The 10,574-nt window shown below is 54.1% G+C and overlaps 1 protein-coding gene across 5 annotated transcripts in view; it reads right to left on the bottom strand.

Moving 5' to 3' along the window:
• Window positions 1–626: 626 nt before the first annotated feature.
• The window catches only part of PNKD (PNKD metallo-beta-lactamase domain containing), a 103,656-nt gene continuing 93,708 nt past the window's right edge, over window positions 627–10,574 (bottom strand). For all 5 annotated transcript variants that reach the window (XM_014591210.2, XM_014591206.2, XM_014591209.2 and 2 more), the window contains 8 exons: window positions 6,573–6,688; window positions 6,341–6,453; window positions 5,724–5,782; window positions 4,952–5,044; window positions 4,449–4,612; window positions 3,685–3,771; window positions 1,856–1,971; window positions 627–1,662 (listed from right to left, as the gene is read on the bottom strand). In XM_014591210.2, the coding sequence (XP_014446696.1) occupies window positions 1,489–1,662; window positions 1,856–1,971; window positions 3,685–3,771; window positions 4,449–4,612; window positions 4,952–5,044; window positions 5,724–5,782; window positions 6,341–6,453; window positions 6,573–6,688 (922 nt within the window). In that variant the 3' untranslated portion in view covers window positions 627–1,488. The remainder of the gene's footprint in view (window positions 1,663–1,855; window positions 1,972–3,684; window positions 3,772–4,448; window positions 4,613–4,951; window positions 5,045–5,723; window positions 5,783–6,340; window positions 6,454–6,572; window positions 6,689–10,574) is intronic.

Genomic DNA, 10,574 nt, shown 5'->3' on the forward strand with positions numbered 1-10,574 from the left:
GCATTCCAGTCGGAAGAAACAGCATGAGCGAAGGCACAGAGGCATGAAACTGCATGTTCTGCAGGGTGGGGAAATCTTATTAGTCTGGTGGTATTGCTAGATGGGGTACCAGAGGCTGTGGCTGGAAGGGGTGACAGAGGCCAGATCATGAGGGGAAACGAAGAGCAGGGGGCATCTTGGTCACCAGAGGTGAGTTGAGTCCAAGGGAAGGTTTTGACACAGGAGAAGGCTCCTGGCTGACTCGAGGTGTGCCTGCCAGAGGACCCCAGGATTCCTCACACTGGCCCCATAGAGACTTGGATCTGGATCGGAGGCCAGAGGAGAGGCAGAGTGGGAGGAGAGGGGAGCAGAGGGAGGGGCCCAGGCCTGGGCCTGGAAGCTGCCACTCACTTCTGATTTCTGCACGCTGCTGTGCAGAGCCCCCCTCCCAGCCAGAATGGGGCTGAGGATCAAATGGGAAGTCACGTGGGAATGTCTGGCAAACTGCCAAGGACGAGATGACTGTCAGGGGGAAAAAATAAACTTTTCAACTGAAAGAGGAGAGGTTGAGAATAAAGCAAGAGAGATTAAGTGAGATGGAGGAAGGCAGGCAAAAGATCCCAAGGATAAGGGACAAAATGAAAAACCACATGACCGGGGTGAACCCTGGCTCTCTCTCCCCTGAGAAGGAAGGCCCTTCTGGCTCAGTCAGGGGCAGAGGCCAGCAGGCGGGACCCGGCCAGATGAGGGGGGAGAGTGGAGAGCGAGTGACCTGCTGCTGCACATCCCAGCCTCCAGTCACCTCAGCCTGTGGTGGGGGTTTCCTTGGCAACCAGGACCCTCCCTCTCCAAGCTCTGGGGGAGCCACTGAGGCCCAGATTGGCCAGCCACCAGCCAGCCGTACAGCCCTTTCAGTGATCTGAGGAATGGCTCTGTCTGAAAAACGCCTTGGCAGGGCAGGGGAGGGGTGGAGTGGGCGGGCCTGGGGGGAGAGCAGTCTCAGTACACCAGAGGCTGGGTGCACCTCCGGATGGCCACCTTTCCAAGGCACTACACCTTAGGCCACCTTGGGGGCTGAGTCCCTTCTCCAACCCTGGGTCAGGGAGAGCGAAGAGGGCCTCAACCTGGCCATAGCTCCTGCTGCCCTGGGTTCCAGAGCTGAGCCAGGGAGCCCCAGAGGGAGGAGCTGCAGCAGCTCCAAGTCCGTGCTGCTGTCCCAGGAGTAGGGAAGGGACGAGAGGACTCTCCCAGTCAGGGGTCTGGAGATGTCCCACGGCCCCTTCTCTCCTCTCACCCTGAACTCAGTCTCTCTCTGCGGGCTCTCGGAGCCTCTGGCCAGCCCCTTCCTCTTGATCTCATCGTCTTGTCCCTCCCCTCCTCCTGGCCAGTGAGGGGGAAGGATGCCGCCGCGGGTGCCAATGGTGGTGGTGTTGCGATGAGAGGGAGGCGAGGAGCGAGTGATGGGTGGCCTCTCCACCGTGCAGCGGGTGGGGTGGGTGGGCTGGGGCATCACTTGCTCTTGTGCATGTCCTTCAGCCGGCGGAGCTCCTCCAGGAGCTGGGCCCGCGAGCAGCCCTCATCCCCGGTGGGGCCAGGGCCTGGTCCCAGAGCCTCCTGCAGCTCCAGGCAGTGGGTCCTCAGGAAGGGGTTGTAGGAGCGCTCCTCCCCCAGAGTGGACGGGCACTGTGGGCGAGAGAGACCGGATTTGGTGGACCTGATACAGGGAAGCCTGCCCTCACAGCCCAGTCCACCCTGGGTTTCAGGAGTTCTGATCCGAAGGACCAGACATCAAACAGGTCAGAACCCCATGGGGAGGTGCCTGCAGGCCAGGCTCAGCAGAGAAGGCCCCTCCCGGCCCCCTAGCCCTGCACCGCACCGTGCTCCGGCGTTCCATCCGCTGCCGCTGCACCCACTGCATCTTCCTCTCCCGGGCCAGGTTCTCGGGCTCTACCACTCCTGCAAAACCCAGGTTCTCCTCCGCATACTCATGACCTGGCCGGGCGCAGAGCACAGACAGGTTGGTGGTGTGCTCAGAAAGCACCCTCAAACTCCCAGACCCAGGCCCACAGACCCCTGACCACTAGGAGGAGGGCAGCACTTCCAGGAAAACCCCAACCCCGGGACTTACTTGTCTAACTGTGGGCACAAGTCAGCCGTGTGTGAAAAGGCAGAGGTGACTCAGAGGAAAGCCACAGATGTGGAGAGAGGCCTGCATGGAGCCTGCTTCTGCATGGAGCTGGCTTCTGCACGGAGCCAGCCTCTGCACGGAGCCAGCCTCTGCGTGGAGCCCAGCCTCTGGCCCGAGCCAGCCCCTGCGTGGAGCCCAGCCTCCGAGCCTCTGCGTGGAGCCCAGCCTCTGCACAGAGCCAGCCTCTGCGTGGAGCCCAGCCTCTGCGTGGAGCCCAGCCTCTGCACAGAGCCAGCCTCTGCGTGGAGCCCAGCCTCTGCGTGGAGCCCAGCCTCTGCACAGAGCCAGCCTCTGCGTGGAGCCCAGCTTCTGCACAGAGCCAGCCTCTGCATGGAGCCCGGCCTCTGCACGGAGCCAGACCTCTGCATGGAGCTGGCCTCTGCACGGGGCACGGCCTCGGCACAGAGCTGGTCTCTTAACTGTCCAGCTATGTGAGGGTGCCTCTGAGCCCAGTGTTTTCATTTGGCAAGTGGAGAAAACAGTAATGCCACTGAACACAGATGTAGAACACAGCCTGGTACATGAGGTGTGGAATAAAGTACTGTTGAAAGAACAAATGAGGAATGAACGTATGTTCTGACAATTAACAGATTTTTGTGAATTTTTTTTTGTTTTTTAATGTGACAGAGTAGAAAGAGAAAGATGGTGAGAGAGAAGAGGAAAGTAAAAAAGCACCCCGTGGGGAGGATAGCCATGCCACAATTCCTTCTCCTCTTAGGATTTTGGGCAAGCATGCACAAGTACTAGGTGTGTTTTTTAAGACACCAGGATGGGAGTTCAAAGTTGGTCATGTGGGATTCAACGCCTTGACCACCACACCACTGGCTGGCCCTTGTAATTAATTTTTTTTTTTAATTTTGTTATAGGGCATGCAGGCTCTCTGGAGAGAGAGAGATAGAGCGGGAAGGTGAGAAAGCACTCCCTAGGGGAGTTAGCCATGTCACAATCCCTTCTCCTTTGTTCTTCTCTTGGGATTTGGGGCATGCGTGCACACATGTCCAGTGTGTTTTTTAAGCTGCTAGTTAGGGATTTGAACCAAGCAGTTGGCCATGTGAAATCCAGCTTCCTTAATCACCACGCCACTGGCCAGTCATGTGAGTTTTTTCACAAACCAACAAGGCAATGGATACGTGCAGAGTGGATTTACTGACTTCTCCCTGATAAGCTAAGGCCATTCCTTTCTGTTCTGAGCTCCGGCTGTGAACAATGGACATCTATCTCTCTAGGATGCTCTGGGGCCTGTGGGGCTCCCAAGAGGCTGAGGACTAGCAGCAAGGAACACTGGCCTGAAAGCAGCAGGTTACAAAGCCAATACTCCAGAAAGGAGGGAGGCCTGAGCTCTGCCTCCAGGCCTGGAGGTGGCTCCCAGGAGCCACCAGAGGTGGAGCTGTGTCACTTCTAGACTAGGAATGGAGCTGGCCTGGTGTCTGGGGGAGTGAGGGGCTAAGAGAGCCCCAGGCTAAGCATGGGACAGAGGGGGTGTGGAGCGGTGAGGAGAAGTGGGAGGGGCACCTCACCAGGCCACAGCAAGGTATCGTCCCCCAGCCCCAGCACAGTGTCCAGCGAACTCAGCATGGTTTCTGCGGTGCCCTCAAAGGTCCGTCCTGAGTGGGGGTTAAAGGGTACGTTACAAGGTGCAATAACAATACATGGAGGCAGTGGGAACCGGCTTGGGAAGCTCTGCTGGTCACAGCCCTTCAACCATGCCTCTGCCATGCCCACCCCCAGGCATCTACCGCATCATTCCCATTAGAAGCTGGGCTCCATTAGTCCCCTCAGCCCCCTGTCAAGCCCATCGGTGGCCTCCCTTACACACAGTGACCTCTGAATGCAACAGGCTATAGAACCTTCCGGCTCAGCGGGTGTGGGGCTGCGCCTTTCCACGGAGCGAGGCTTTGCCTGTGCTGCCCTTTGGGACTACACGTGGCTTGGGATTTGTCATTTTCCATGGGGACCCCTCCATAGGATTATCCTCTCACTTACGGGTTCTCAACTTTTCTAACCTAGTCCTGCCAGTCACTGTATCAGAGAGCCAGGCTCCACCCAGTGGAGGTGACGCCCTGTCAGGTCTTTACTTAGTTGGATCTTCTCACTCTGTCCATCCCTCATGGGAAGTCTTAAGGATATTTAAAAATAATAATAATAAATAATGGTGGTAACACAGATTTTTGTCAAGTTGGTTTGTCCTAGAACCAAAGTTTTCAGGCTTATATGGGACTGTGGCCCTGGCCTGGGTATCTCCCTCCTCTCCCCACTCTTCCCTCTTTTAGGGGAGACTCACCACAGCCAGAGAGAAAGAGTAGGTCTCCTGAGAAGAGGCAGGAGGGACCCTTGTAGGGTTCCCCATCCAGCAGGTAGACCAGATGGCCTTGTGTGTGGCCAGGAGTGGCCAGAGCCCGGATCTGAAGCCGTCCCACGCTGACCACATCTTGATGACACAGGGGACTGGGAAACAGGGCAATAGGGGAGAGAAGGAACTAGAGCTTGTGCCCAGCATGGGCCCAAGTGGCCAGGTGATTGGCAGGAGGGTGAGCTTCTACACCAGAGAAGGTTCCCAGTGCCCAGACTCTCAGACACAATCCCCTTCCTCTTTGGGGGACTGTGGCTGGATCAGCTGGGGAACAAGTAACGCTAGTCTTCACATGATCTGAGATCTGTTTGCTAAGGTCCAGGAATGGTGTCTGCAAAGACTCAATGGCTGACACCCCGGAAATACTTAACTGAAGGCTGCAGGTGAGGGAAGGGCCTATGGCGGGGCCAACCATCCCTGGGTCAGAGACTTACTGGGTGAGGTAGGGGATGCCATCTTGAGGGCTCCCGTACACACGACAGTCCCGGTGCCGCCGGCTGAGGTCCCGGTTCCCTCCACTGTGGTCCCTGCAAGATGGCAGAGACAGACAGGGGACTTCAAGGGGCAATGGCACCTGAGTGTCTCTCTTCCCCACTGCATCTACAGGCCTTTGAGCCTGGGGCTTATGGCTTCCGGACTGAGCCAACATGTCAGTCCTCTAGGCCTTTGTTCAAGCTATTCCCCTGCCTAGATGACACCAGCCCCCACAACCTCAGCTGGCCAATGCCAAATGACCTTTCTGGACTCTCCCAGCTGCAGTCATCACCCTTTGACACCTGCAAGTGGATCGATCACACTTGTAGCCCCTGTACCCCGTGCCAGCTGCCACCTGAACGTCTGTAACTGTTAGACACTTCTGTGAGGGGCTACCTCCCTGCTGGACTCACAGTCCCTTGGAAGAGATCATGTGTTCTTCACACGCTCACTTGGCATCTATGTGCCCATGGATAAATGGCTGCCCTGCCCTCTCTGGGGCTTCAGAGCCTGATAACAGGAGATGCCTCCCTTCCCCTCCATCTCTGCCAGTGCCGAGTGGCTTCATGAAAAGACAGGTGCCTCCCAATTTGACTTCCTACCTGCTAGACTTCCTGACCCCCAGCCCAGCCCATCCTCACTGGGTTGGGTGCTGGCAAGCCCAGCCAGGGCAAGGGTGGGCCAGGGGAGATCACCTGCACCCACCGCCACCCCTGACCGCAGCCCCCTTACCAGTGCTTGTGGGTGCACAGAATGGCAACCAAGGTAACGCCCTCCTTTTCAATGGAAGCCTAGGGGAGAGAACATACTGAGACGCGGTAGGACCCAGAGGAAGACCCAGGGCAGAGGCCTGGGCATGGGTGCTGGATGAGAGGAGGGGGCGCAGGGAGAGATGAAAGGAGAGGGAGGGGATGAATGAGAGACAGAGCGAGCGAGCGAGCACGCAAGCAGGCAAGCAACAGCTGAGACCAGCGTGGGCACACGGGAGGGGACAGCGAAGGCAGGGCACGGGGCAGGAGGCTCAGAGATGCAGAGCAATGAACGGGAGAGACAGAGCCAGATATTGCGAGAAGGAAGAGGTTCAGAGAGCAGGCCAGAGAGCAGGAGGGCGACAGTCCAGACACTCACTAGACCCAGTCTGGGGACAGCAGCCCTCGCCTCTGTTTCCCCCACGCCTGCACTCCGGGTTCATTCTGCCAAGCCCTAGGTTCAGGCCTCCCCCATGACGCAAGTGCGCCTGCGCACAGAGCCGGCACATCCCACCGCAGGGGTCAGCCCCCCTCCAGCAGGGGGCAGCTGCCAGTCCCACGGGTGAGCCTAGGGATCCCTGCTCCCCACGCTCCCCTCACCTGCACAGCCCGAGGGTCGGAAGGGTCCACAGCCACAGCCAGCCCGGCCTGGGTGTCGATGATGAGGTAGCTGTAGTTGTCTGAGAGGACTGGGATGGGAAGCACCTTCACTCCTAGGGGGCAGAGGTGAGCTGTGGGCGGGTGGTGGGCAGGGAGTCCGGAGGACCGGTATGTAAGGGGGGTTGTGGGAGGGCACCTCCTGGGGGTGCTGCGCAAGGCAGCCAGAGCTCACCGTTGAAGAGGCGGGGCTGGGTTTTGGAGTGGCCTTTGGGGTAGCGATTCCGAGCCCTGCGCAGCTGCTGTCGGTAGAAGAGGTACCCGAGCCAGGTGCGGGTGTACAGGCTGTACCTGGGGGGACAGTCTGCGGTCAGCCCTCCCCGCTCCCTCCTGGTGCTGCAGGCTCACAGCGCCACTCCCGGGCCACCCTCTGGGTCAACCATCACTTACCGTGTGCCTACTGTTTGCTCAGTACTTGGGACAAAATGGAAAGTGAGACAGTCACACCAGGACGTGTGAACTGCAGAATTCACAGAAGAGATTGGAGAGTGAGGGTTGTCATTCAGCTGAACCCCGGAGGGAAGTGACATTTACAGTGAAGAGGAAATAGGAGTTAGGCTGACAGAAGGTGGGCTCAGCTCTCCGGACCAGATTCCTGGGCCTCTCCCCAGTTTACAAGTCAAGTCAGCAGTTCCAGGGTGGGGCCCAGGACTCTTTCTCGCCTTCTCTCTTCCTTTCTTATTTTTTCAGAGAGAAATTTTTGTTACGGGGGCACTTGCAAGAGAGAAAGTGAGAAATCACCCCCTGGGGGATGGCCTTGCTGCAATCCCTTCTCCTCTATTCTCCTCTTGGGACTTTGGGCACTCACGCACATGTGCCCAGTGTGACTTTCAAGGCACTGAGTTGGGGACTTGAACTGTGGTTGGCCATGTGGGAGTCCAGCATCTTAACCACCACGCCTCCTCCTGGTCCTACCAAGTGTGATTGTCAAGCCCTTGAGGCCAGGATTCAAATCATGCAGTCAGCCATGTGGGATTCAGCTCCCTTAACTGCTGTGGGGTTGGATCATGTCCATTTTTCATAGGCCCTCTTGTTTTGGCTTTATTTCTACATCAGTTTCAGTCAACTGGTGCTTTCATTCCTTCAACAACATTTATCGCTCCCCCGTTATTGGCCAGGCACCATGCCCACAGTGAGCAAGGCGAAGTCATCGTCCTCTTGACATTTATAGCCTATTCCAGTGGGCGACACAGGGTAAGAAATATCTTATCAGGTGAAGACAACAAACTAAGATCAGGCCAAAGTACAGAGAATGATGTCAGGTGCTGCTGTGTTAGATTTAGTAGACAAGGAAGGCTCTCTGAGGAGGTGAGATTTCTAAGTAAGGGGACAGGCCCTGTGAGAATCTGCGGGCAGCGTCACCAAGCAGAAAGAATGAAGGGGAAGTATTGCTGCAAAGGCCCCCTGAGCTCAGGAAACGAGCTTCCCGGAGCAGGCTGATTCTGTGCTACTGGAACAGCAGAGCAGGCATAATGGAGTCCCACACGAGAGGACTGGTTGGAACAAACTAAATGTCCACAAAGAGATGAAAGGAATTAATGATAGCTTTATTTTTTCTTTAATTATTTGTTTAATCTCTTATTATTTATTTGTTTATTTGTTTATTTTTGGAGAGGTTTTAGCTATAGGGCGTGGGCGCTCGGCAAGACAGAAAGAGACAGAAAGACAGAAAGCGATGCTCGGCAAGACAGAAAGAGACAGAAAGAAAGCTAGAAATCAGCCCCCTGGGGGGATGGCCACGCCGCAATCCCTTCTCCTCCATTCTCCTCTCAGGATCTTGGGCACGCACACACGTGTGCCCGGAGTGAGTTTTAAGCTGCCTAGTCTGGAACTTGAACTATGGTCAACTATGTGTGAGTCTAACAACAAAACCATTATGCTATCTGCTGGTCCCAAATATGTGATGCTTTTGTGCTGAGAGAGAGAGAGAGAGAGAGAGAGAGAGAGAGAGAGGGAAGAGACAGAAATGCTAAAGAGTCCTGTAGTTCAGGAATAAGATTATTCCTTTACCACCAAATTTCCCTATTGTTGGACACTTAGCTTGCTTGCTTTATTTATTCTTTTAAAGTCAACCAGCAGAAAAATTATTGGTTAAAAAGAAAAAAGGGGGGCCAGCAGGTGGTGTAATGGTTAAGGTGCTGGACTCCCACATGGCTGACCATGGTTCAAGTCCTGGACCTTGTAGCTTGCTTTCTCACTTTCCCTTTCTCTCTGTCTCTCTCTTTTTGGCCAAATAAAAAAAAAATGATGATAATAAATTGAATAAATAATTATTTTTTAAAAAAAGAAAAAGGAAAAGGAAGGGGCCAGCAGGTGGTGTGATGGTTAAAGCACTGGACTCCCACATGGCTGACCATGGTTCAAGTCTGGACCTTATAGCTTGCTTTCTCACCTTCTCTTTCTCTCTCTGGTAAAATAATAATAATAGTAATAATAATAATAATAATAAATTGAATAAATAATTATAAAAAGGAAAAGGAAGGGGCCAGCAGGTGGTGTGATGGTGAAGGCACTGGATCCCACATGGCTGACTGTGCTTTGAATTTCAGACCTGGCAGTTTGCAAAATCATGCCTGGTGTGTGTGTGGGCTCCAGAACCAAGGAGAATGGAGGAGAAGGGACTATGGCATGGCCGTCCCCGCCCAGGAGGTGGTTTTCCATTTTTCCTCTCTTTCTGCCTCTATCTCTGGTGAACGTACACACCTTTATAGCAAAAAGAAAAAGAAAAAAGAAAGAGGTGCAAATGTGAAAAAGAACAGAGAAACTAATTTGAAAATAAATGTAAGTAAATAGATATGTTTAAAAACATATTAAGGGGGGCCTGCAGGCGCCATGGTGGTTGGGGCACTGGACTCCTAGATGGCTGGCCATGGTTCAAGTCCTGGACCTGGCAGCTTGCTTTCTCACTCTCCCTCTCTCTCTCTGGCCAAATTGAAGAATAATAATAAACAAATACAGTTTAATAAATAATTCTTAAATTGGAAAAAAAAAAAAGATATCTTAAAGGTTGTAAAACTGGTCCCAAGTACACCCAAAGTGTCCCTTTAACCATCTGAAGCTTAGTGATAGACTGTGGGGGAGGCAGGTGTCAAACAAAAGGGAATTTCTACCGTCTTAGGAGGGAGTCACTACCCTCCTCACTCACTGTCTCAACAAGTCTTTTCTGAGGCCTGGCACCTTGTACATGCTGGAGATATTGGGGCATATCCATTCTCCAGGGCAACTCAGGAGGTAGTGGGTCTTCCCTGCAGGACCCTCAGCAAAGACCCTGCTTTGCCTGGGCTGGAGAAAGGGCCAAGCTCGGGTGGGCCACATGTTCGCTTCTGGATCACCAGGCCCCCTACAGATTTGAGACCCTAAAGTTGGTGAACCCAGGGGTTCTGGACGAATGGCAGGAGGGCACCAGGAGCCTGAGCTTCCTGCTTCCTTGCCTCTCCCTTACCTGGAATGCTCTTCCTTTTGCTTCTCTATATCTGCCCCTGACCGAAGCCCCCCGCCCCCTAGAAGCCTTCTCTGACCGTCTTAGTCTCTCTTCTCTCACCCTGGTCTGAATACACAACCAACACTAAGAATTTCTAATACACAGGCACACAATCTTACACCAGGATACCCTGGGCCAGTCGCCAGGGTATGATGAGAAAGAGGATATTTGCATAATCTCCAAGTAACTCCCTCATAATATACCCACTAAGTACAAGCCATGGAGAAACCTAGCTGGCCCCACCTAAGGCCAGTGTTCCAAGTTAATCTTACCAGTGACGACGTAAGCGGAGACTTCTAAAAGTTTATGTAAAAGTGGAATTAAGATACAAGTTAATTTTGGTACAAAAAACTTTGAAATCCATGCATTTTTTTCCACAGTACTCATTTTCCATGGACCTTTTTGAAGTCCCGTCTTACAGCCATCAAGTGCCTCTTGACACATGCACCAAGGAGGGCATAATGTCACTTCTGTGGACTTGTGTCAAAAATGCGTAACCAGGGAACCAGAAGTTAGTGTAATGACTATGTCGCTGCACTCCCACGTAGTCAACCGCAGTTCGTGTCCTGGACCCGGTGGCTTAAAACTCACGCCGGGCGCATGTGTGTGTGTGCCCAGGATCCCGAGAGGAGAATGGAGGAGAAGGGATTGCGGCGTGACCATCCCCCCTGGGGGGTGACTTCTCGCTTTCTGTCT

Source organism: Tupaia chinensis, unplaced genomic scaffold, assembly GCF_000334495.1.
Source record: "Tupaia chinensis unplaced genomic scaffold, TupChi_1.0 Scaffold000542_1, whole genome shotgun sequence".
NCBI lineage: Eukaryota > Metazoa > Chordata > Mammalia > Scandentia > Tupaiidae > Tupaia > Tupaia belangeri.